We start from the raw sequence: 27,481 nt of genomic DNA, 5'->3' as shown, positions 1-27,481 counted from the left end.
AAGTAATCTGAAAGTAAGGTACTGGTCATTTCTGATGGATACATCTGCCAGTGGATTCCTCACCTTGTGAATATCCCCTGTGCCAGCAACAGTCGGAAATTTTTGTAGCTCTCCACGCCGACGAGGACGACGTCACAATAGCATGGCTCCGCTCGCAGCTTCGCTGACGTCACTGGAGCCATAAGGGGCCTCGTCGGCGTGATTACGTTTTTTTGGGACTCTCCGTAGCTTTTCCAGTTACTTTGTGTTTCTGCTGTGTTTCTGGTCTCATCTTGCTTCTGTCTTAAGGATGTTGACAAGGAAGTCAGGGTGCAAGCCCTGTAGGGAGTGTGGAAAACACATGTCCATCACGGATCCACACGAGGATTGTGTCTGGTGCCCGTCGTCTGATCACGACGTCGAGGGGTGCTCTTGCTGCCGCAAGATGAACCCAAAGGCATTAAAGGAGAGAGAAGCCAAGCTATTCATAGCGAAGATGAGGAAGGAGAAGAGAGGTCGAAGGCGTTCGAGATCAAGATCCAGGTCGAGGTCGGGTTCGAAGTCAACGTCTGGTCATGCTTCAAAGTCAAAGAAACATAAAAAGAAGAAGAGGCATGGCTCTCGACTCCGTTCTGATAAGGAGACGGCTCCGAGAACGACTTCACCAGTTCCTCGACGTCGTAAGGACTATGTTTCTCCCTCTCCTTCTGTGTCGAATCCGGCTTCACCTGTTTGCACGGCTTCGCCTGCAGCTTCTCCGGAGCGCGCTCCGGCTCCATCGCCGACGCATTCTCCGGTGTAAGAGGCTGCGATTCCTGATGAGTCGTCGACTCCAATGGCTCCATCGTTGACGCCGATTGGCCCGAGTCCGGTAATGCCTCGGTCTGAGCCTTACCCCCCCTTTTCCTGGCCCGGGACAAGACCTATCGCATTATTTGAATGCCATGTATGGTGTCTTTTCTAGAGCTATGTACCCCTCTGGAGCACCTATGGGTCCAATGGCCTTTAATTTGGGGGTTCCTCAGGCCTATGCTCAGGCTCCCTTTATGCCATTCTTTCCAGCGGCGCTGTCTTGGCATTTCCCGGCGCCGAGGACATCTACGCATCTTCCTTCTTCTCCGGCTCCACCAACTCGACCTCGTTCGTCTCAGGCTGTACTTCCGGATCCGTGTTCGACGCCGGAGTCATGTTCGGCACCGCCGACACCGGTTCTGAGAATTAGATCCAGGCGAGAGGCACAGAGAATTTTGGAAGAGCAGAGGTATCAGGCGGAAGAAATGGAAGAGGTTGAGCTCCTAGAGTCAGATGACTTGTTTGAGGAACTTGATTTGTCCCCAGAATGGGAGCTTTCTCCTCCTACAGATGCTCCCTCTAAGGGTGTGGCTCCTTACCACACTGTCATAAGGAAAGCAGCAGAGCTCTTGGACTTGCAGCTCCCAACAGCTGAATTTAAATCCAAAATCCTGACAGAGGTTCTTCATTCTCCCTCCACTGTGGTAGAGTCTTTGCTTCCTTTTATTGATGCCATCACTGAGCCAGTCATGGAGGTTTGGCGTAAGCCCTTTTCAGCTCCGGCAGTGTCTAAATCTCTTGCTATGAGGTACAGGGCGGCTCAAGGAGATCTGGACTTTCTTACATCCCATCCTTCTCCTGAAAGTCTGGTGGTTCAAGCAGCCTGTTCAAAGAAGTCATCTGGGGCATTTCCACAAGTTCCTAGTGATAGGGAGTCGAAAAAGCTTGATCAGTCGGCCAAGAAAGTGTTCTCCTCGGCGAGTATGGCCTTGAAGTCCACAAATGCCACCTGTCTTTTGGGCCGTTACATCCATGCTCTTATGGATTCTGCAAAACAGCTGGCTCCTAAATTGTCTGAGAAGGACAGGCAGAATTTTAATGAGGTCTTGTTGGACACTCGGGCGGCTGCATGACAGGTTATTCAGAGTGGTTTGGACACTGCGGACTCTGTTGCCAGGATCATGGGCTCCTCGGTTGCCACAAGGAGAAGTGCTTGGCTTAAATCGTCAGTTTTCTCCAGATGTGCAGGGAACACTTCTGGACCTGCCCTTTGATGGTTCTTGGCTGTTTGGAAAGAAAGCAGATGCAGCCTTGGAAAGGTTGAAGGACAGCAAAGCCACGGCTAAGTCTCTGGGCCTGCAGGCGTAGCCTAGAGGTTCCTCTTACAGGAGGTACAGAGGTTTTGGGAGGTTCCTTTCGGACCTATAGCCAGCCTCAGCAGCAGCAAAATACCCTGTATAAGAACTACAGGGGCAGGAACAGAGGTCGTCCACGAGGTCGTCAGCTCTCCTCCTCCTCTTCCTCCCTCCCTCCTACCACTGCAAAGCAGCCCTAGATCCACCATTCTGGATAATGCTGGTCCTGTGGGGGGTCGGCTTACCCATTTTCTACACGATTGGGACTCGGTCACTACAGACCTTTGGATTCTAAATCTTGTAAAAAATGGGTATGCTCTTCCCTTTCGGGAATTCCCTCCAAATTACCCTTCTTGCCAAGGTGCTTGCTCGGAGGACCACCTTCTTCTCCTTCAGGAGGAAGTCCTTACATTGCTGAAAAAAGGTGCGATAGAGGTGGTTCCAGAGCGGGAAAGGGGTCAGGGATGCTACTCCCGGTATTTCCTGATACCCAAGAAGGATGGCAGGCTACGTCCAATCCTGGATCTCAGGATCTTGAACATTTTTTTGAAACAGGAGAAGTTCAAGATGCTCACCCTTGCGTAGGTTCTTCAAGCGCTGCAAAAGGAGGACTGGATGGTGACGATCGACTTGCAGGATGCGTATTTTCATATTCCGATCCTGGAGTCGCACAGGAAGTATCTCCGTTTTACGGTAGGGTCGCAACATTATCAGTGTGCGGTTCTCCAGTTTGGTCTTACCACTGCACCTCGAGTCTTCACCAAGGTGATGGCAGTGGTGGCAGCCCATCTCAGAAGGTCGGGGATTCCAGTTTTCCCCTATCTGGACGACTGGCTGATCAAAGCAGAGTCGCTTCATCATCTGCAAGTTACAACTCAGCTGTTGTACAAATTGGGTTTCTAGATAAAAGTGCCCAAATCTCACCTGGTGCCCTCTCAGCGCAACCTGTTCATAGGGTCGGTACTGGACACAACTGTGTGTCGAGCATTCCCACCTCCACAAAGGATTCTCGACATACAGGAAATGATTCCCTTGTTTTACAGTGGAGTGGTCTTTCCAGTCCTGAAGGTCCTTCGCCTGCTCGGTCTGTTTGCTTCCTGCATTCTGTTGGTCAACCATGCACGCTGGCACATGAGGGTGCTCCAGTGGTGCCTCCGCAGGCAGTGGTATCAACACAATGGAGATCTCAGGGAGTCTGTGAGGATCTCCAGAGAAGCTGCAGCTGATCTGTCTTGGTGGAGCGTGGAGGGCAATCTGTCTCAGGGAAAGCCCTTCCATCTACCTCCATCGGTGGCCACAGTGATAACGGATGCATCCACTTTAGGGTGGGGTGCGCATCTGGGGGATCTGGAGATCAAGGGTTTTTGGTCTCCAAAAGAAAGGTTACTTCACATCAACCTTTTGGAATTGCTGGCGATACGTTTGGCACTCATGGCCTTCATCCCTTCCCTTCGCGGTCAGTCGGTTCAAGTCCTGACGGACAACACTACCGCGATGTGGTATGTCAACAAGCAGGGAGGAGTGGGGTCGCATTGTCTCTGCAGAGAGGCTCTGCGTCTCTGGTCCTGGGTTCAGGATCATCAGATTTGTCTGATGGCAAATCATCTGGTCTCAGTCGGCAGTTCTCTGCCGACCACGAATGGAGGCTCCTTCCGAAGGTGGTTCTTCACGTCTTTCGGACGTGGGGAACTCCTCGGGTGGATCTGTTTGCCACTCACGAGAATGCTCACTGCCCGTCATTCTGCAGTCTCCAGTATCCGATGCAGGGATCTTTGGGGGATGCGTTTCAGTTGAGATGGGACTCTCGTCTCCTTTATGCGTTAACTCCCATACCCTTAATTCCTCGGGTTCTGAGGAAGATTCGCCAAGACTGGACCCAAGTCATATTGATTGCCCCGGATTGGCTGAGAAGGGTGTGGTATACAGATCTTCTCCACCTCTCCTCGTGCCCTCCGCTCTGTCTCCCACTCAGGGCAGGCCTCCTCTTGCAGTCGCAGGGGCAGGTTCTACACCCCCACCTCCAGAGCTTACACCTTCATGCCTGGAGATTGAACGGGGCAGCCTGAATTCTTTTTCTCTCCCACCTGACGTGGTAGACGTGATTTTGTCTGCCAGGCGTCACTCCACCAAGTCTATCTATTCCTATAGGTGGTCCAAAATTGTCCATTGGTGTGGGGAGAAGTCTTTTGAAGGCTTGTTTATCCAACATCCTTCAGTTTGCTCTCTCTCTAACTCAGCAAGGTTTTGCTGTAGCTACTGTGAAGGGTTATATATCAGTTTTGTCTGCATTCCTTTGCTTGCCGGATCAGCAGTCCTTGTTTGAATCACCTATTGTGTTACAGTTCATTAAGGGCCTTACCAACAAATTTCCGCCCACTCCATTTATTGTACCTCAATGGGACTTAAATCATGTCTTAACTTACTTGATGGGTTCTCCCTTTGAGCCCTTGCACAAGTGTCCCTTAAGGGTATTATCTTTTAAAACAGTCTTTCTCATTGTCAGTACCTCGGCAAGGAGGGTAAGTGAGCTTCAAGCTCTGAGTTCGAAACCCCCGTTCTTGACCATTCATGCTGAAAGAATGGTACTCAGGACCAGGGCTGCTTTTCTGCCTAAGGTGGTAACTCCTTTCCATCTGGGGCAGTCCTTTACCCTTCCTACCTTCTATCCTCCCCCTCACCCTTCCAAGGAGGAGGAGCGGCTTCACCGCTTGGACCCTAAGAGGGCGGTGAGCTTTTACTTTGATAGAACTAAAGCCTTTCGAGTGGATGACCAGCTCTTCGTGGGCTTCATTGGCTGCAGGAAAGGCAGAGCGGTGCACAAGCGCACCCTTTCCAGATGGATTATTTTGTACATCAAGATCTGTTACTCTTTGGCCGGTAAGGAACTTCCAGAGGGTATAAGGGCTCATTCTACCAGGGCAAAGTCTTCTACATCTAGAGGTGTTCCTGTGGAGGACATTTGTAGAGCGGCAGCTTGGGCCTCCCTCCACACTTTCGCGAAGCATTACTGCTTAGATACCGAGGTGAGGAGGGACAGACACTTTGCACGTTCCGTCCTTCAGGACTTTTTGGTATAGAAGGGTGGACACCCTCCTCCGGGAGTTGGGACTGCTGTGGGAATCTATTCACAAGGTGAGAAATCCACTGACAGATGTATCCATCAGAAGAACAAGTTACTTACCTTCGGTAACGCTTTTTCTGGTGGATACAGTATCTGCCTGTGGATTCCTCACTGACCCACCCGCCTCCCCGTTGTCCACCCTCGTATACCTACAGTAGTAATGTGTCAAATGTATCTTTTTTACTGTCAAAGGAAGTGTTATTTCTTTTGCTTTCCTGCATTGACTTCACACTGTTTGTGTTGGTTTGTATATTATGTACTGTGTATACTGTATATATATATTGTTGTCGGTCCGTCCGTGTGCCTCGAAGGCACGGAAAAAAAGGATGGAACTGACGTCATCACGCCGACGAGGCCCTCTTATGGCTCCTGTGATGTCAGCGGAGCCGCGAGCGGAGCCATGCTATTGTGACGTCGTCCTCGTCAGCATGGAGAGCTACAAAAAATTCTGAATGTTGCTGGCGCAGGGGATATTCACAAGGTGAGGAATCCACAGGCAGATACTGTATCCACCAGAAAAAACTTTACCGAAGGTAAGTAACTTGTTCTTTACTACAAAGCCCATTCAAAGTATATGTACTGTATTTCCAAAGCATTGCATTTCTCAGTGACAGTACTGTAAATCAAAACAAAGTGAATATACAATTACAATCCAAACTGTGTTACAACTGTATATTTACTGCAAAGTATTTCACTTACCTGTGTCAGGCTTGCTTGGTTCTTGGAAATAAAATAACTAAAAGGAATATTTTTTATATACAAAAACAATTGGTCTGAAGTTCAGTATTTGTGTGTGTGGACTTATTTGCTGACTGAGTGTGTACAATAAATGCTTAACACTGTCCTCTGAAAAAACCTTACTGCTCGACCACACTACCACAAATAGAGAGTGAGGGGCTAACTACTTTACCTCTGCCTACCTTCTGGGTTTCACTGGACTCTGTGCACACTATACCTCACTTTGGTATAGTATATACAGAGCCAGCTTCCTACATAGTGTCACACTGCTTTCTTATGATATTGTCACATTCTTTGCATGATTGTTGTGCTTTGCATATTTTTCGATTGTCTCCTTCATTCATGTACTTGCTGCCTTGTCTTAATGTCTGCAGCACTGTCCTTTCCCCCTACGAGAGACAACTAAATATGGAGAGCAGCCACCGCAAGTCCAGTCGAAACCGCCGCAAAAGAAAACGCAGTCCCAGCCCCAGGTGAGACTGGCTACATTGGATAATGACACTTTAGGAGACATTTCAGCTCCTAGAATAAGATGATCAACTTCTCCAGGACCACACAAATAGGGTGAAACTACAGGAATGTCCCCTTTGTGTGTGTGTGTGTCTGTGTGTCACTCACTCACTCACTCACTCACTCACTCACTCACTCCCCCTTCCCCACCCCACCATGGCTATAATCGGTCAAGTTCGTATAGCTGGTAGTTGATTCCCAGTAGGCAATGGTAATCTTACTGGCATTGATGCTTAGGAGCCAGAAAGACCCCCTCTTTCTTCGAGTCCCAGTGCACTAAGCCGTGCACTTCTCACATCCTGCCTTGTGCACATATGCCTAAGAGAGTAAACGCAAGGTTTATTCCCGATGCACTGATCCTACACGCCGCATCTCCAAAACCCTTCATTGGGTTGAAAGGTGAAAAGATGTTATTCTGAAGACCCTGTGTCGGTGATCAAGCGTCCAGATCACCATGTCCCTTCCACTGGCAAATTATTAATCCTGCCGTATTGAGCCCGTGGCACAATGCTCCCTTTCTTTGAATTTGAGGTGGAGGGAGGGCTAGAAAGTACGTGTAACTTCAGAGACAATAATAAATGCACATCCTGCTTGCTGCCCATGGCTTGGGTACAGTGAGGAGCAAACAGTATAGAATCTCTAATGCAGACATTCAGAAAGGGGTATAGCGCCAACCTTCGGTAGGGAACACAGCCCTGTTGTATTGTGTGCTGAGGAAAGAGAAGAGTTGTGTACTCAAAGTCATGTCTTTCATTGACAACTTCCTCTGCCCATTTCTATTATTTCTATCTCTTTCATTATTGTTTGAGAGTGAAAAAGGTATCATTGCAGGTCTCAAGACAAAAGAGGAAAAACTAATGAAAACGTGCCTTGTGGAGAGATGGCCCAAGAGGGGACGTCTGAAAGTTCACCTGTCAGCCAAAGATTACCAGCAATAAACAGCGTTAACGAGCCGTGGCCTAGCAACAGCACATCATCAATCCAGAATCTCACTGGTGCAGCCAATGGGTGTGTTTCAGATGAAGGTTCCTATCCCATTCCGGAGCCTACCACCACAGAGGGTACAGACGTCATCTGCAGTCCCAAATGGGATTTTACAGAAATTACGTTTCCCAATCTTGGGTCAGACTGCTTGCAGAACCACCTTCCTCCGCCCGATGTGGTGCTCATGCCAGAGAACATTGTTGGGCGTGAATTGGACTTGTCTGGGTGGCGCAGTAAACTGAACCAAACTAAAGAGAGAATATCCAGGAGAGAGCAGGAGCAGATGGAGTGGGAGAGCCGCTACAAGAACAGCATCAATGCAGATGTGGAAGTGAAACATTGCCGCAGCTGGAGAGAGTACAAGGATCTTCTGAGGAGGAGGGCGCAGCAGGGAGCCAGACAGCGGCCACCCCACCTTTGGAATCAGGCAGTCACACCCCTGGTAGAGCCCAACCAGGCTCCATCTACAGGTAATGTTCTCCATTACACTGAAAGGATTTGAGCATGCCCTTATTAGTGAATTTTAATTGCTTAATCGGCATCGGAGAGACTAGTAAATTAGTCTGGGGACCAGTTCCCGTTGCTTAGTGATCCTTCAAAGGTTATATGTTTTTAAGGAAGCACATATGTCCCATGATTAGAGGATCATAACTTGGGTGTGTTCTATTATTTAAAGGCATTAGCTCATAATTGAGTCAGTCTAAAAATAGTAATGCTCTTGTGTCTTCTTAAGTGAGTTCTTTGTATAAAAGTTGTGTGAGTGCTATGGTTGAGCATAAGTTGCATTTTAAGCGAGTTTTATTAAAAAAAGGTCTTCAGTGATTCTGCGATGGGCACCATCATATGTTACTCTGCGACTTGCTTCTGGCAGAATCAATTTGACATTTCTGCAAAATCTGGAGTGTACTCTTATTTTGGTCCCGCATTCCTCTATATGTGTGGTACCATGTGTACAGCAGATCAGTGGATGAAAGTGTGGTTTGTCTAGGATTAATAAAAGGTGCCCTCTCAACATGTCTACTATGCAGCTTTCTTTCTCAGTCTGCTCTCATAAAACAGTAGTAGTTTGGTATGTTTTTACCTAACTCCGAGATTTTCCTTTCTATTATGATGTGCTTTTTGTTGTAGTTACTCCTGTGCATCACTCACATGCATACTTCTGTACCCAGTCACACTTTGATTAGATTGCCATTGATACCCTAATTTTCCATGTGACTTTTTAGCCCACTTCTAAAGAATCACATTCTGAAATAGCACTGTGTTTTGAACTCTTGTTACTGCAGGACTTCATCACAAAACAATGTATTTACAACCTGGAGAAGATAAGTTCCCCTCTCTCCACCCTCTCTGATGGAGTTTCTGCTGAGCTCCTCTTGCAACTCTATATTTGAGTTTTCCTTATGTGTTCCAAGTAGCCTCACCTTACCATAGTCTGCTCTGAAGTGCTGACTGCATAATTTGAACTGATCACACTCTGAAGTGGCTTTTAAGTCTATAGATACCTGAACTTGTGCAGAAAATCCTCATCAGCCTGCCACTGGAAAATTTCTAAATCGCTGCTAAAATCTAATTGTTCTTGAGACTGGCCCCACACAAGCAGGGTGGCCCATCCTCATCTTAGCGGAGTCTCATGGTGGTGGTGGTCCTATAGGAAATACTTTAAATCAAGAATACTTTGATGTGCATCTCCTGCCATGGGAGCCTGGAACCTATGTTGATGGTCACAGCTTTTTATGTTTTTTGCAAAATTTATTTTTTAACAATGTCCAATATATATTTCAAGGCAGTTCCCAATCTGGGAATACAAACCTTCTGATTATTCCGAGACCATCCACCTAGCTTTCGCTGCCACAAATTAACACAGAAAACACCCCAACATTACCCCTCCTCCCCCATCCCAGCCACGGCAGTGTCAGTCAGTATGGTCCAACATGTAGGATCGAGATGCGTCCTGGTGTCAGCCTTAGCCCCTCCCCCCCTTATCCTGGTCATGTGATCCCCACACGTTCATGCTCATTCGTCTCTCGGTCAGTTAATACTGGCCCCCTCCATCTCCTGTGAGGCAGTACTCCCTGGGGAACCCGTCGGTGATGGCAGATTTGGCTCTTTTAGGCATTCCACCAGGGCCTCTCATGTTCGCAGCCCATCAAGGGGCTCACAACCATACCTCGCTTCTCTAAACAGTACATCACTCTCAAAGCACGCCCCTTTTACCACCTCTCTATGCCAGTTCTGTATTCTGGGCCCTCTAACTTCCTTCCAGTTGAGCGTAATCTATTGCTTTGCAAGGACTACAGTCAAATCAATGAAACTGTCGGTAACCTTGTTTGGTCTGACATGGATACCAGTAGCATGGACTACGAGAGAAGGGAATATTCCACATGGTAATCTCATGAAGTCCAGTGAGAGCTTCCTCCCAATAGTCTGTCTGGGAAGGGCAGGTCCAAACCATGTGATACATTTCTGCATACACTTCTCTGCACCTAGAACGCACAGCTCCATCAGTGCTATAGAATCTATGCACCCTGCGGGGGGTATGACGCGCTTTGTTGAGGAAGTTGAATAATTAAATCAGGCATTTCCTGACACTCTCAGTGTTGTTTCCAGAATCTTTGCGCAATCTACCTCAGGAATCGGGGTTTTCAGGTCTCCCTCCCATTTTCCCTTGAGACCAGTTAAGGAGTAATCAGTGCAGATGGGGACAGCTTGTATAACTTATTTTCTTTAATAGTGCGAACTCCACTGGGATGTGTGAATCTCTTAATTGTGATATCGAGGGATTCAACAGGTGGAAGCATTTGCACCAGAGACCAACAGGAGTTTGTGTCTCCACTCATCCAAAATAGTTGTGGTAAAACACACCTTTTAGTATACTCGACTCCTGCAGTGGAGAGAGCGGTGTATTTTCCCTCCCCCTTAATTGGGTCTCAAGGATTTGTTTTAGAGATGTATGCCCAAAAGTTGCCAGATGATTACAGCGGCTCCTCAATGACTCAACAAGTTTGGATTTTTGGACACAGTGGCAGTGGTTTTTGCCTGTTTGATTTGCTTTCTACTGTGGTCGCATCTACCACCTCGGTACTAGTACTAGTATGATAGTCCTCCACCTCTCAATTTCGTATTCCTTGAATGATGATCTTTTCTTTGGAAAGTTCTGCCATTTGGGTAGACTATTGTAAATGGTAATTAAATATTACTTTACATTTAAAAAAAATAGGATTTCCCTAAAAAAAAAAACCAAAGGTTACAGAGGAGTAGAAATTTACTGAAAAAAACAAAGGTTACATGGACTATCTAGGTAGGAAATGGAATTATAAAAACCTCTGAAATTCACTAAAAAAAACAAAGGTTGCAGGGACATTATAGTTAGGTTCAAATTGTCTACACATAAAAAGATAGAAATCTATGCCATGCACTGCAAGTTATCCCACATATTACATCAGTCATGATATCTTCTATGGCATCATTAATAATATTACTGCAACCTTTGTAATAAAATTATTGATGAGAAAACTGTGCATGGTGGAGGTCGGGTTATAGTTACCTTAAGACACAAGTTATAGTTTCTTGACATGACTATACCCAGAACAGCAGAATTACGATGGTTTTATGTGTGTCAGATATAAATTTAACTATAATGTTCTTTTAACCTTTTTGGTTTTTTTAAGTTAATTTCTAAGGTTTTTTGTTCTATTTCCTACCTATAAGCCTCCCTGCAACCTTTGCTTTTTTCAGCTAATATATATCATAAGGCCCTGTTGAGGGTTTGTCGCAGGGGTGGCTTATGGTACGATAATAAAATAATAATCCTCGAAATTCACTGAAAAAAACAACGGTTTAAGTAACGTTATAATAAGGTGAATATGTCAATGAAAACATTAACGTATTGGCCCCAAAAAAGATTTCACCAGTTCTAGTTAGCAGAGCTATAACTTGCGCCCTGCCATGCACTGCGAATGACTACACATGTTACATCGCTTATGACAAGTTCTATGACATAATTTATCACATAAATCGGTTATGCAATTCCTAAAGAAGAGTGAGTGTCTGTGGGTCAGCGACTATTCTATTGGGTACACAGTGGGCGTGACCCGGCAAGAATCAAAAGCCCTCACACCCCTGAATAGGTGTCATTCTTCATCATAGGGTGTTTGCTCCTCGTCGGGCCGGCGCTGCAATGCCCGACGGGCACCTCAATGGGGGCTTTTTGCCAGAGATCTTCTTGTCCGCCGTTTGGTGAAGTGCGGGTGTGGGGGCTTAAGGGGTAGATTGGTGTTGAGATGTGAAGGTGTGAGGTAAAAAATATAGTTAGAGGTACTTCTCAGGAAAAACTGCAAGAAGCAAGTTCTCTTACCTATATTAGAAATGTGTGGTGCTATCTATTAGATTTTAGTTATCTTAGATGGATAAAGGTCAACATGTTTCTAGCTTCCATGTAGTCATAATAATGATCTAGTAGCTATTCACCAGGACCAATATCAACCTAATCTACTTAGTGATTGGAATTTTAATGTATGTGTTCATTGATTTTCTCCCAATCACACATACCTTGGTTTCGGTATTGATTTTTGATTTATTTAGCGATGACCTGCAGTTCAAAGACACATAGTACACAGTAAAAATACAATTCAATATTTCCAAATCATTATTTCCGATGTTGATTCTGATTTGCAAATCGTGAAACACATGCTTATTTTTTACACCAAACGCATGCTTTGGCCCCGTTTGATTCAGAGCCTAGAAAGAGTTCCTTTCTTCTGAGCATTGGCGGCTATGCCGTACTTATAGTTTGGTCAGGAGCGGCTCTCTGGACGACCTACCCCTGTGTGCTGACTTGGAAGTGGCAGCTCACAGGTAAGTTGGCAGTATTTAACCTGTTCCTGATGGATTAACAAGGACCAGGAGTTGCTGGTATTGGACCCACCCTACGTGCAAACGCTAGAGCGGGGGTTGACTAGGCTGGTTTGGTCTGTTATTTATCTCCATTGGGAGTAAAAGGTTGATTACATGGAGCCCATCTTAACACTATAATTAAACCAATTGTCAAGATCCATATTGGCAAAAAGATTATCCTTATTAACCATTACCAACGGGAGTTGTTAACAGCGTATTCTTAATTTATAAGTCTAAGTCATGCACAGTGGGAATTCTGCTGGTCTTGGAACTGTAGTGATCGAAACGGTTAAATTATCATTGATGAAGGACTGCCTCTATATGTGTTTTTTCACCTCTCTATCCGTATTGTACTGTCATCCTGAAAGTAAGAAGATATTTACAAGATAGTTGGAGTTTTTTAGGAGGATTAGCTTTGTATGACAGGTAGTTCTGTTCAGTGTGGAAATCGGTCTAACTATCGGAACAATGTCTATGTGGGCTGTTCAAAATGTTACTCCCTTTGTTAGATGTTTTCATTCAGAACTGCTGTTGGTTCTTTATGAGGAAAACAGGGTGGAGTATCTCAAATTATGTTACGTTGTAAGGTGATCTCATGTGTCCCTTCCTGGTCTGATCTAGTCTAACCTATGAATGGAGTACTTACTATATATCATGCCACGGAATGTCATTGTTCAGTTCAATGGTGTTGGAGGAAAGGCGGAAGATACATTGTTTTTTTCTGAATAATACTTGCTTTTCATATTGAGATGTGTTTCTAATATGATCCAGCGTATGTCATCTGGTGTGTGACCTCTAGTCAGAAATTGCATACTCATTTTTGTGTTGGACGTTTTGCAGTGGATAGTACTGCGATGTTTGTTAATTCTCAGTTTAATGGACTTGTGGTCATTCCTACATACTTTTATTCACATGGACAGGTGATAAGATAGACACAGTTTTTTGTGTTGCAGTTTGTATGTACTTTTAGTGTCCATACCGAGTCCGTCTTGAGCTGTACATCTCTGCTGGTGATCGTGGAGGCACAAGGGACACATTGACCACAAGGAAAATGACCTAACACCGGTGGAAGATCCCTCAATGGTTTTGGTCTGACACCTTCATCTCTGGTGGACGTGTGTGTATTAACATGTCCTTCAAGTTTTTGTATGTTTGAATGCGAATCTTGGTGGTGGGAGGGACAATTGCCATTTTGTAAAAAAAAATTGGCCAATGTTTGTTGATAATCTTGCATATCTGTTTGGATTGTGATGTAAAGGTAGTGACACACGTGAGGCTATCTACTTGCTGTCTTATACTTGGTTCTAGTAGTGTCTCTCTATTGCAATTCCATGCACATTTGAGCGCTGTTTTTACATGGTCCTTAGGGTATTGTATGCTCTCTAGATTTTCCACTAGTGTTTGTGACTGTGTTTCAAAGTCCTGAACTGTATTGCAGTTGCGTCATATACGTAAGAATTATCCACAAGGCAAATTATCAAGTAGGGCTCTTTCAGATGGTGACTGCTGTAAAGCAGCAGACTGTTTCTGTCCATTGGCTTATTATATGTGCTGGTTATTATCTCATTTTCCCTTTTCTTTATAATCAGATCCAGGAATGGTAGTTCCTTATCTGTGATGGATCTTTGAGAATTTCAAATATGGGTCAAGGGTATTGACCCACGTACTGAACATTTCACAAGTTTTTTATCTGAAATCCAGAAAATGAGGATATCGTCTTTGTACCTGCGCCATAGGAGGATGTTGGAGTCATATGTGTTGGTTGTAGTATAGATGTGTTGTTCCTCAAAGTGTGACATGTAAAGACAAGCTACATTGGGAGCAAAGGTACTTCCCTTGAAAGTACCCTGCGTTTGTTGGTATAACTGTGTCCCATGTTCGAAAACAAATTCTGTGAGGGCCAAAGTGGCACTTTCCATGATGAAACGTATGGGTGTGTTCGAGGTCCACTTCTCTGCTAGTAAAGTATTGGCCTAAGATTTCTAGAGTCGCTTGTTGTGGTATTCGTGTAAAGTGCCTCTACATCTAGGGTGACCAATAGGTCTATCTGATGTGTGTTGTTACTAGATTTTATTATATTCATTATATTCCGTGACTTGGCTATAGGAAGGTGTTTCATGTAAGGTTGCAAAAAGTGATCGCAGAACTTAGAAAGCGGTTCCAAAAGTGAATTGATCCCTGTAACTGTGGGTCTACCTGATGGTGGAGAGATTCCTTTATAAAAAATTTTCAGGGTATAGAAGTAAGGGATTCTCGGGTCTTCATTTATTAGGAAGTCAGCCTCATGTTTTGTAATCCACCCTTGTGTTTTGGCTGTAGAAACAATTGAAATTATCTGTGTTCTTAACCTTGTTGTTGGATCATGTCTGATAAGGGTGTGGTATTTGCGATCAGCCGATTGGCGAAGACACTCATGTTCGTAATCTGTGGTATGGAAATCTGGGGATTAGAGGAGCACTCCTTACCGCGAACGTTTTTTTCAGTGTATTTATACTAGCAAAAGACTTAAACTAAGGGTGCTACACTGCTGCAAAGTGTTGACCTCACATGCTGGCATTAACAAATGGTTTACAGGATAGAATCCTAAGTGCAGTGTGCACTGTGCCTAGAGAACGTACGTTCTAATCTTCTAAGAATGCTAATCATTTTTTAAAATGAAATGTACACACATAAACAAATATGCTCACATATGAGAATTATTATTCATCAATTCTTCATGTGATTTACATCTATATTTGTGTTTTCTCTTTCATAGTGTATGTTTTTCACACCATTATACAAACACAAAATGATCAAAATACAGTTCTTAACATTACATATGTCTGGTAAAAAGAAACAATTATAATCATGACATTAACAGAATTATCTTGTTGTAGACAAGATGCCCAATGCATTTCGGGACTGTGGGGTCACTTCCTCAGGGGCGAGTTCTGCTGACGCCTGTGTCAATCGTACTACCTTATTAACCAGAAGTCAACTGTAAACTGGTGTCTACATAAGGTGACGCTATAGCCGAAATTCTATGGGACGATATGCGACACTTCGGTTTTCAAATCAACAAGACACGCTTGTGGAATAACAGGCCGCGGTATGCTGGCGTAAAGGTTATGGCACGTATCCAGTTTAGAAATGCGTAATCTGTGGTAGCCATAATGACTGTCGCACCTCCCTTGTCAGCTTGTTTGATAGTTATTTCTTTGTCATTGGCCAAAGTTTTTATTGCTTCAAGTTGTTCTTTTAGACGTGTTCTGAAAAACTGGGGCACGGCACTGGTTCCCTACTTCTTTAAGAACAGCCTGTTCAGATGTTATCAATTCCTATGGTATCATAGCCATGTTGGGGGTGAAGGTTGATGTATTCCATAGGCCTGCATCTGTTCGAACAGGTGACGGTTTCCCTTGGAAGTATGCGTTTAGACGAATTTTTCAAAAGAAGTTGTGCAATTCATGGCTCCTGGAATTCGTCAATTTTGGGTGTTGGTACGTAACCTAGTACTTTTTGTAATTCTACTTCAGCTGTGGTAAGTTCTCTTGTGGATAAATTGACAACTAGTCTTTCTTCCCCTTGTGGCTTTTCAGTGTCATGACATCACTGAGGACATCTTAAATGAAATCACTGAGGACATCATCAAAGCTTTTTTTGTACTCATTGCTCTATAAACAGGTATGGCTCTGAAAGCAAGTACAAAGTAGCTCAGAATGTGAAGCATCAATACTGCTATCATACATTCAATCCTCGTAGGTAAAACAAGCTTGTGTTGTGTGCAGCATTGACCCTATACCTTACACTTCATGGGTAACTGAGTTCATGTAAACTATGAACCATAGATGAAAGGGTAACCTATCCTGTGCACGTTGTTCAATCTATATACAACTGTTCAGGGAAAACCAAGTTCCTCCAGATACTCAAACCCTGATACATAACTAATGCCCTACTGCAGACAGTCTTTACCTGTATCAATCCCCTAACAGTCACTGAACCTACATTGAGAAATGAAGTGGATATGAGTGGAAAAGTAGGTACTGTTAACACTGTGTACTCAATGGAGAGAGTTTACTGTTCGAGGCATATGAGCTGCAGATTACACACTTTTGCATAGATCGCCATCTGGTGTTGGGCCCGGATGTTTGCAGTTTGTTTTTCCTCTTGGAAAGTCTTTGGAAGTCACGAGGTCGGTGACTCCTCCCTTGGATCGTATTGCGCATGGGCTTCGGCTCCATCCTCAGATTGTTTTTTTCCGCCATCGGGCTCGGATGTAATACTTCGCGCTCCGGTTCTGAACATTTCCAGTTCGACGATCGAAGCCGAATCCTCGCTCATCGCGGTATTGTTCAGATCCTGATCTCCTCAATCACCTTCTTTTCGACACACCTTCGATTCCAGTCGTCGACGGCGGCCTTCGGGCCTATCCAAGCTCCGGTCCCGGCTGATGGAAAGAACTCCATTCAAGAAGTGCCCTCGATGTGGGTCCAAATTCCCCCACACCGATCTTCATGAGGTGTGCAACCTCTGCCTCTCCCCTGAACACGAGGCTCGAGACTGTCCCGCCTGCAAGTCTTTCAGATCGAAAAAGACTATTCGAGATCGAAGGGCCAGACGAAACATGGCGCACTCCTCGACCTCCGTTCCAGTCGACATCTTCGGGGACGACGTCGAAGCTCCGGGACAGCAGCACACCGAAGAGGACCTCGTCAGTGCTTCCGAAGCCGACGACTCGGATGTGGAGGACATCACCCCGGCGCAGAGGGTCGTGAGTACTATACCCCCTCCCACAACCGTGCCAACACCCAAAAAGGCTTCGGTCACGCCTTCGCCTCCAGGCCTAGGCAAGACCAAAGACAGTGCTTCAAACACCCCACCTTCGGGCCCGGTGAAGAAGCCTAATAAGCCTTCCGGTGGCTCGGGCTCGAGCCAGCCTGCCAGCGGTGCCGATAAACACACTTCAGCACCGAAAAAGAAACCGGCCTCTACCTCGACACCGAGCTCCGCACCAAAGTCCTCGGTGTCGAAACCCAGCCTTTCGGTGCCGACCAAACATCATAAGGCCCTCGGCACCGACACTCCTGCGCCGAAGCCTTCCTCGGCGCCGACCAAAAAATCGGAGGTTCCAAAAAAGCACGGCACGGACAAGCCTAAAAAGCCATCTGCCCCGAAACCTTCGGCGCCGACCAAACAAACATTGTCTCAGGAACTGTTTACACCGGATCCTTTGCAAAAGACACTTACCAAGGATCCAAAAACTGGACATTTGGCACTTTCTACTAAAAAGAGACATTTGGACAAGCCGCCTCCGCCTCCACCTCCAAAGAGGAAAGACTGTGCTACCTCCCCTTTCAGAGTGCCTTCCCCACCTCCTCCGCCCCCTCCGCCTTCTCCACCCCCTCCACCCTCTCCACCTCCGCCCCCTCCGCCTTCTCCACCCCTGCCTCATCGCTCTCCGACCCCATCTCCAGACCATGATGATCAGGGGGACCCATACTACGATCCAGGGGATGTGCCACAAGACCCCACCCCTACAGGATCCCCAGACCCATGGGACAATTATAATAATCCAGACATTCCAGATGTCCCACAAGATGACCTTTATCCATCCAGGCCATCTCCACCAGAAGACTCATTAGGTTTTCACCACCTACTTCAGAGGGCGGCACATTATCACAGGGTAGAGCTACACACTGACCCAGTAGAGGAAGATTTCCTCCTCGACACCTTTGATACCGCACATAGGTCTACTTCTATACTACCTATGCTCAAGGGGGTAATAAAACATGCGCCAGAGGTTTTTAAAGACCCAGTCAGGGCTAGGGTCATTAACCCACACATAGAGAAGAAGTATAAAGCTGCCCCCACAGATCCTGCCTATATCAAATGGCCAGCGCCACTGGATTCCCTAGTGGTCTCCACTGCACGGAAGAGGACAAACTCCCAGGCGTCAGGCGAAGCACCACCACCTGACAAGGAGTCAAAGCTACTGGACGCGTCAGGAAAGCGCACTGCGTCACAGGCAGCCAATATATGGCGTATCGCCAACACTCAAGCGCTATTGGCCAGATACGACAGGGCGCATTATGATGAACTAAAAAGCATCATGCACCATCTCCCAGAAAAATACAAAAATAGGGCCAATGAGTTAATTCAAGAGGGTAAGACCATAACTAACACCTCTATACGCTGTGCCTTAGACGCAGCAGACAAAGCCTCCAGGGCCATTAACACTAGCGTCCTCCTCCGTCGCCATGCTTGGCTGAGAGTTTCAGGCTTTAAACCCGAGGTACAAGCCTCCATATTAAATCATCCATTTGATCAAGAACATCTATTCGGCCCAAAGGTAGATGAGGCCCTCGAGAAGATGAAGAAGGACACAGATACGGCGAAATCTATGGGAGCCCTGCAGTCACACCCTCCTAGGTGCTCCTTTCGCCGCTCTTCCTTTCGGGGCACAGCCAGAGGCTACTCCTCAGATAGCGCGTCCACGTCCTACAAATCCCCTGCTCAGTCCACCTTCACAAGGGGTTATCAAAGAGGCGGCTATAGAGGCAATAACAATAAAGACAGAGGCAAAACAAATACCGCCCGCTCTGCCACACCGCCTACCCAGTGACTTCCCCCTGCTCCCTCCAGACCATCCCACTCCGGTAAGAGGCAGGTTACAAAATTTCCTTCACGTCTGGGAGACCATCACATCAGACAGATGGGTGACCCAAATTATTTGTTCAAGGTACTGCCTAGAATTGACATCTACCCCCCCCCCCCCAACATTCCACCCAGGCAACACCCAATGTCACAAGAACATTCCACGTTACTAAAACAGGAAATAATCTCCCTCCTACAAAAACAGGCGATAGAACAAGTCCCTGCCAATCAGCAAAATTTAGTGGTCTACTCCCTATATTTTCTGATACCAAAAAGAGACGCGACTCTACGACCTATCTTAGATCTCCGGCCTCTAAACACATACATACATTCGGACCATTTTCACATGGTAACACTTCAGCAGGTACTTCCGCTCCTCTCCCAAAACGACTTTCTCACCACACTGGACTTGAGACGCATACTTTCACATTCCGGTACACCATGCTCACAGAAAGTACACTACCAGTTCAAAGTGCTCCCATTCGGGGTCACAACAGCACCAAGGGTATTCACCAAGTGCCTAGCGGTAGTGGCGGCACACCTCAGAAGACAGCACATTCACGTCTTCCCATCTTTGGACGACTGGCTAATAAAAGCCACGTCCTACAACCAATGTGTACATCACACCGCCACTACCATCCAACTACTTCACCAGCTAGGCTTCACAGTGAACCACCAAAAGTCCCAGCTAATACCATCCCACACAAAGCAATACCTCGGTGCCACCATAGACACCTCAAAAGCCATAGCCTACACCAATCCTGCCAGGATTGCAAGCATTCAGGCTTTGCGTCAAAGATTCATACATCAACACTCTATCCCAGCAAGAGTGTTCATGCAACTGACAGGGATGATGGCCTCTTGCATTTTCATAGGGCCCCATGCAAGACTCCAGATGCGTCCACTCCAAGAGTGCTTAGCGCGCCAATGGAACCAGGCCCAGGGGCAACTGACAGATCTGGTGTTGGTAGACGGTCGCACCCATCGCTCTCTGCAGTGGTGGAACACCACAAATCTTTCCAGAGATCAACCGTTCCTGGACCCGGTTCCACAAATAATCCTAACAACAGACGCATCGCTCTCCGGCTGGGGAGCTCATCTACTACACCTCACAGTGCAGGGCACATGGACGCCGCAACAAAAGTTACTCCATATCAACCATCTGGAGTTACTGGCAATCTTTCTAGCCCTAAAATCCTTTCAGACACAGATTTTAGGCAAGGCAGTCCTTATTCGCACAGACAACATGACGGCCATGTACTACATTCAAAAACAAGGCGGCACACACACACCACAGCTCTCTCAACTAGCACAGAGCGTATGGAGATGGGCAATTCCACACAAAATCTTTCTACTATCCCAACATGTCCCAGGAGTCCAAAACACCATGGCAGATCTGCTCAGCAGACAGACGCAGCAGATCCACGAGTGGGAACTTTACCCGCAGGTTCTTCACCCGTTCTTTCAGATGTGGGGGCATCCACAGATAGACCTATTCGCCACCCACAAAAACAAAAAATGCCCAAGCTTCGCCGCCAGATACCCACACCCATTGTCCAAAGGCAATGCGATATGGATGAACTGGTCAGGCAAATTTGCGTACGCCTTTCCACCTCTCCCACTAATTCCATTAGTGGTTCGAAAGCTACAACAGCACTCCCTCACACTGATTCTAGTAGCTCCAACATGGGCCAGACAACCGTGGTACACCACGCTGCTGGAACTCTCAGTAGTGCCACACCAAAAGTTACACCTCTCACCATGCCTCCTAACCCAGAACAATGGAGAGATCAGACACCTGGACCCAGCTCAGCTCAACCTTGCGATCTGGCTCCTGAGATCCTAGAATTCGGATACCTTAACCTTCCCCACCCGACTGTATGAACGCAATCAGAGAAGCTAGACACCCTACCACTAGAGCGTGCTACGCTTCCAAGTGGAAAAGATTTGTTGTTTATTGCCATAACAACACAATCAACCCTCTAGACGCATCTATAAAGCACATCATATGCTACTTACTCCATCTACAAAGGTGTAACCTAGCATATACATCCATTCGGCTACACCTCGCAGCAATTGCCGCTTACCTACAAAACAGACAGCACCTATCACTTTTCAGAGTGCCTGCCATTAAAGCCTTCAGGGAAGGCCTCAAACGGATAATTCCCCCCCAGAGTACCACCCTCACCTGTGTGGAACTTAAATATAGTTCACACAAGGCTAATGGGACCGCCTTTCGAACCTTTGCATAAATGCGAACTGCAATTTCTCACATGGAAAACAGCTTTCCTTGTAGCCATCACTTCCCTTAGAAGGGTCAGTGAGATACAAGCACTTACTATACAAGAACCTTTTCTCCAAATGCACCCGAACAAGGTTGTCCTCCGTACCAACCCAAAATTCATACCCAAAGTCATTTCACCCTTTCATCTAAACCAATCGGTAGAATTACTGGGTTTTTTCTCGCAACCTCAAACTGTTGCAGAAAGGGCTCTACACACACTGGATGTTAAAAGGGCCTTACTTTACTATATCCAGAGAACACAACCTTTCAGAAAGACAAAACAACTGTTTGTCTCTTTCTCTCCACCACATAAAGGCAACCCCATCTCTAAATCAGGGATAGCTAGGTGGATTGTAAAATGCATACAGATTTGCTACCACAAAGCAAAACGCACGCTATCTGTTCCCCCTAAAGCCCACTCTACAAGAAAGATAGGGGCTTCTATGGCTTTTCTAGGGAACATCCCATTAGATGATATCTGCAAACCAGCTACATGGTCAACACCGCACACTTTCACTAAACATTACTGTGTAGCTGTGCAAACCAAGCAACAAGTTAGTGTGGGCCAGGCTGTACTAAAAACACTATTTCAAACCACTGCAACAGATACCGGTGGTCGCCGCTAGGGTTGGGAACTGCTATATAGTCTATGCAAAAGTGTGTAATCTGCAGCTCATATGCCTCGAACGGAATATGCTACTTACCAGTATGCATCTGTTTTTGGCATGTAGAGCTGCAGATCTACACACGCCCACCCGCCTCCCCGGCTACCTGTATCTGTTCCAGTCTATCTTATTTAGATACAACACACATGGGTTTCTTCACTGTTATTACTACGCTCCATCTTTCCCTGTTGGCGAAAAACAATCTGAGGATGGAGCCGAAGCCCATGCGCAATACGATCCAAGGGAGGAGTCACCAACCTCGTGACTTCCAAAGACTTTCCAAGAGGAAAAACAAACTGCAAACATCCGGGCCCAACACCAGATGGCGATCTATGCAAAAGTGTGTAGATCTGCAGCTCTACATGCCAAGAACAGATGCATACTGGTAATTAGCATATTCCTTATTCCACAATGTGGCAGACAGTCAATCTCTCATGAGTAATACACCACAAAAAGTATCTACTAAGAACAGTGTACACTCTATGCAAAACATGTCCAAACAGCGACTATTTACTTAAAATAACCTAGGTTTGAAGGTGCTAACGATCCTACTATCTGCAGCCTGTCTACTATGGTGAGAACTTCATAGATAATCAATCTTCTGAAGCACAACAAGCATGTAAACATAGGTTAGTACCTGGTGCACATATGTTCTATTATGTAGAAATAGTCATGCTGAGGCGATTCTGTCTAATAAGTCAAGGCTGCTTACAATACTTAATGTTTTACGACCTTTGCCCTGTTGGAAAAATTTCTGCAGAGCCAAAAACCTGTCTGGAACATGCTCAACACATGTTGTCAACTGTCACCTGCCTACAGAGTTATTCATCAATACAAAGATTTATAAGGTGTTCAATACCTCTACACACCTAAAATGCATTAGGAGCATATGCTTTTTGTAAACACTTATACCCATTAGCTGGACCCAAGCTGTGCAAAAATAGGTAGAAAAGTAATATGGCTGTTACCTACTACTAAGTAAACTATATTTGAAAAATAAAGTAGCACACTCATTGGATGATGTCATCAGTGATGTCATAAATGATGTCATAGAACATGTCATAAGTTATGTAATATGTGAGGTCATTAGCAGTGCATGGCAGGGGTGCAAGTTCCAATTAGCTCTGCTAACTCTAACTAGTGAATTTCTGTGTTTTGTTTTTTAATTATTTGGTTACAAATATTAATGTTGTCACTGACATGTTCACCTACATTTTAACGTTACTTGAACCTTTGGTTTTTTTTCAGTGAATTTCTAGGATTTTCTTATCGTAAAGTAATATTTTATTACCATATGAAAAGCCAACACCTCACTGTGCACTTTGTTTTTTTAGGGGAATAAATAGATATATTACCTACTGGCAGTCATCAGTAGGTAGTTATATTTAGGACCTAGTTTCCATAGGAAAAGCATTTTTTGACTTGCTTATAACGTTAGCGCCGTTTGATGAATCTCCACAAAATGTTCACCAAAAAATTACCTCCTGTTTCTAATTGTGCATTGTAGGTTTCGGGGTAAACTGTCAAGGGGGGGCCGATAAAAAGGGACGGGTAAAAAAAATGGTGTTTCCCATGTTAATGTCCATAAAGACACGAATACAACCCAAACCACTGGACTGAATTACACCAAATTTGACAGAAAGGTAGCTATTGGTCCAGAAAGAGCCCTTTTTAGGTCAAGCCCAGCGCTGCTCTAGGAAAACGACCTATTGGAATCAATCTGGACTTTTCACACGCTCGAGCGTGTGGTATTTTTTGTGTGCTTTTTTTCTATTGAGTTTTGCGTGTGAAGACAGCACGCAATTGGGCAAAGGTGGGTGCATGTCCCACCTTTCCCAAGAAATATATCCGCCCAAGGCCTACGGCTTGCGGTTACCAGCAGCAGTACTCAGTGTGCCATCTGTTATTCGCATGCATCGGCAGGCACAAGCGCACACCACTCCTCGGCTTGTTTACCTCGCTAGAGTAACACTTATCCCACAATGCACTGCGCTTGTGCCTTTGCTCGTGCGCTGGAAGTGCACAGCATGTGTCCGCCAAGGGCTCTCTATGCCTTTCATCTCACATCTGTGGCCCAGCGATAATGTCAGTTCGGACCCAAGAGCCCCAGATGTAAAGATACGTTTCATCCTCAGATTGCGCTGCACCGCTCTGAGTCACAGAAATGGCTTGCTTTTTGAAAACAATGTTGATAAAGTCCTGGTGCCATGTGGAGGAACATGGGAATATTACTGGGAAAGCATAGATCTGATATCAGCCTCTTAATACGCTGACGGCACTCACAGTCCCGACCTTTGTATCAGTTTCCTTTCACTGCCTGGACTCTCACACCACCCTTGCATGTCTCCTGTCATGTCTCTGCTGCCCCCCCTCATCCTTCACCCCTCCTATCCTCTTGTCATCTTGTTCCATCCTCGGGAATAATCCTCACTGGCTCTCCATCCTGCCCTCCCCTCCACCCTCCGTATGAGTCATCTCTGCCACCCCTCTCATTCCCTTTCCCCACTTCCTGCTCCATTACCATTACCTGGCTCCCCCTTCACTAATCCTCACTCGTCCCCTCTCGACCGAACCACTCTCTGCCCGTCTGTGATTCCCTGGCCTCTATCCTTCCTGCACACCTGTCCTCCCGCACCCTTCCCTCTCCTCTTCCTCCTAGCCTCTGATCCGCTCTCTGTCCCTCCATGTGATTCGCTTTCCTTCCCGTGCTGTTCCCCTCCACTTTCCCCCGTCTCCTCAAAGCCTTTTATCCTCTCCTGAACACCTGCCCTTATTCTCCTGAACCCTGATAATTCTCTCCCCCACCATCCCCTCATATTCCCTCCACCTGATCCTCTCTCACAGACTCTCTCTGGAGCTCTCCTTCTGATTCCTATTCCCACGCCCCACCCTTCCTCTGATCATCTCCCCCACCCTCCACCTCTCCAAATATCCTCTCTTCACCTCCTCCTCTCCCACACTTTCCTCCTTCCGATACTCCCCACTTCTCTCCCCGCTACTGAACATCCTTGCTCTCCTCCTCCGTATCCGCTCCCGTCCTCTCCTCCTGGTTCCATCTTCTTCCCTCCTCCGATCTCCTCTCTTCCCTTTTCCCCATACACCTGCCCCCCCCCCCACCCACTGGTCCCCTCCCGTCCCCTGTCCTGCTTCTAAAACCCTCTGCTCCCCTCTTCCTGAAGATGTGTCCTCCACTCGCCCAAACCCTCACATGTTCTGGCTGGTGTACTTACAGTATGCCACCATTTAAACACGCCTGCATTTTACCACATGAGTAGAAGATATGTGTTTTTTAACAGACATATCCACTGGTCGAACTGCATAGACTGATAGTCTGCACTGACTTCTGCAGCCCAGTGTCACCATGGTATATTACAAAGCATGTTTCTGTCCATGACACACAGGGATCGCGTCCTTAAACATCATAGGGGGTAAAATTGTGTGGCCGGATTATTAACAGGATAATGTACTGCATGGCTAAGCACTTGTAAGGTCCCGAAGGCGAGACCTATTGGCTATGCCAATGCTTGTTATGATTTGGTGTTACTCCGTTCAGTTGTTTTTGTGATATTCAAGAAAACCAAATTTGTATATGTAGGGACGCGGATCCACCGCAAGTCCAACCTATCTAGTGCAGAGATCCGATTGACTCCCAACACGTCAACCAGGAACTTTTGGTGACCATTTGGGGATTCGGACACAACTGAGTCCCAAACTAAAAGGTTAAAAAAACAGAAGGAGGCAGTGTAGGAATACACTGACCCCCTCGGTCTGGTGCTGGGCAGATGAAAGAATAGCATTTTTGTTGCTCCCTGCGTGCAGGAGTAATGCTCGCTCCCGCTGGAAGCGGTAGACGGCAGGGACCACAGGGGCGGTTCGACTTTCCCCAAAGCCCCTATTTCCTGCAAAACCGTGGACTCTTGTTGGATAAACAGGCAGGTGAGGTTCCACATTGGCCCTGATGCTCATTTCACAGAAATTAAACCTCAATGACCAGTACTTACAAATATAAACATAGCAGGTGCCCCAGTTGAAGCTCCACTTCTGTGTAGGACAAATGATGCGAACCTCCTGAGCTTGACGAGCCAAAGCAAGTTTGTTTTCTTGGCAAATCCACATTGAAAAACAATATGAAATCCTTTGTGAAGGTGAATGCATTGGTGATCCATCGGAGCGCAATCTGTAGTGACTGTGACCATTCTTGGCCTCTCCTGGTGAAGCAGCGTCCATGGTTCTCCCTTTACATTTCTACAAGTATGCAAATGTACAAATTACTTGGAAACTCTGCCTGTTTGGCCCTGCCACTTCCAGCGTAGTAGTATGCAAAGGTATTTCTGCCTTTTGCCAGGATGATGGACAGCTTAACGAGCCCCAGGGTGTTTGCCGACGATTTTGGTGACACGTTCATGATGCTTAGGAATATGAGGACATCTCCACCAAACAAATAAGCACTTCATATAGGTAAGAGGAAGGACGCTTGTGTAATGGATTTTACCTCTTTGTAGTCTCGTTGTCTCCTCTACAGGAGGATTCATGTTATCACCGAATTCTGGATGAAGACGCACGTGGAACAATCACAAAGCTGAAATTAAGCGCACACAATGTCGCTGGGGGCACTTCTTTGTGGTCCATTACACAGCTGTAGTGTAGAATAAACACTAGGCATTTCCCAAAAAGGTAACACTTACTAATTAGCCAGTACAAAGTACTCCAGTTGGGTAGACATTTTGTGCTAAACTGTGGACTCTTGTTGGATAAAGGGGCAGGTGAGGTTCTGTTCTGACGCAGTCACTCATATAGCTACTGACACCCACACACCCCTTCAGCCACACTCTCATCCACTAATAAACCTATACAGCTGCACACACACACCCCTATAGTCACACACCCACAAACCACTCACAGAACCATACAGCCACTCAAACACATACAAAACCACTCACACACCCATACAGCCACTCACAGACCCAGTCTCACACCCACAAAACCACTCACATACCTATGCACCCACTCACACACCCTCTCACAGACCCATACAGCCACTTACACACCCACTCTCTGACTCACAAATCCACTCACAAACCTACTCATTCACCCATACAGACACTCACATACCCATTCACAGACCCTTGCAGCCACCCACATACCCAGTCACTGACCCATGCAGCCACTCACACACCCAGTCAGCGGCCTATACAGTCACTCACACCCACTCTCAAAGGTTACAGGCTACAGTTAGGAAATAAAATGTTTAAAAAAAAACCTTCGAAATTTACTGGAAAAAACAAAGGTTACATGGTTCTTTTAGTTAGGAAATAACATTTAAAAAAGGTGAAATTCACTGAAATAAACAAATGTTAAAGGGCTGTTATAGTTAGGCTCAGATTTCACACGTACAAAACCATAGAAATTGCGCATTTGTTACCTGAGCTAACTATAACTTACGCCCCCGCAATGCACACATAATTACATCACTCATGACATGGTCCGTGGCATCACTGATGATCATCCACAGAACCACTTAAAACAC

At 46.0% G+C, this 27,481-nt stretch overlaps 1 protein-coding gene across 1 annotated transcript in view; it reads left to right on the top strand.

The window, feature by feature from the left end:
• TSEN54 (tRNA splicing endonuclease subunit 54) overlaps positions 1-27,481 on the top strand; it is a 266,301-nt gene that overhangs the window by 149,779 nt on the left and 89,041 nt on the right. Inside the window, exons 7-8 of the mRNA XM_085617000.1 lie at positions 6,360-6,458; positions 7,327-7,949. Coding sequence (XP_085473126.1) covers positions 6,360-6,458; positions 7,327-7,949 — 722 coding nt within the window. The remainder of the gene's footprint in view (positions 1-6,359; positions 6,459-7,326; positions 7,950-27,481) is intronic.

This window comes from Triturus cristatus, chromosome 7 (genome assembly GCF_964204655.1).
Source record: "Triturus cristatus chromosome 7, aTriCri1.1, whole genome shotgun sequence".
Classification (NCBI taxonomy): domain Eukaryota; kingdom Metazoa; phylum Chordata; class Amphibia; order Caudata; family Salamandridae; genus Triturus; species Triturus cristatus.
The sequence above is the reverse complement of the archived record's forward strand: the minus strand, read 5'-3'. Positions and strand labels throughout refer to the sequence as shown.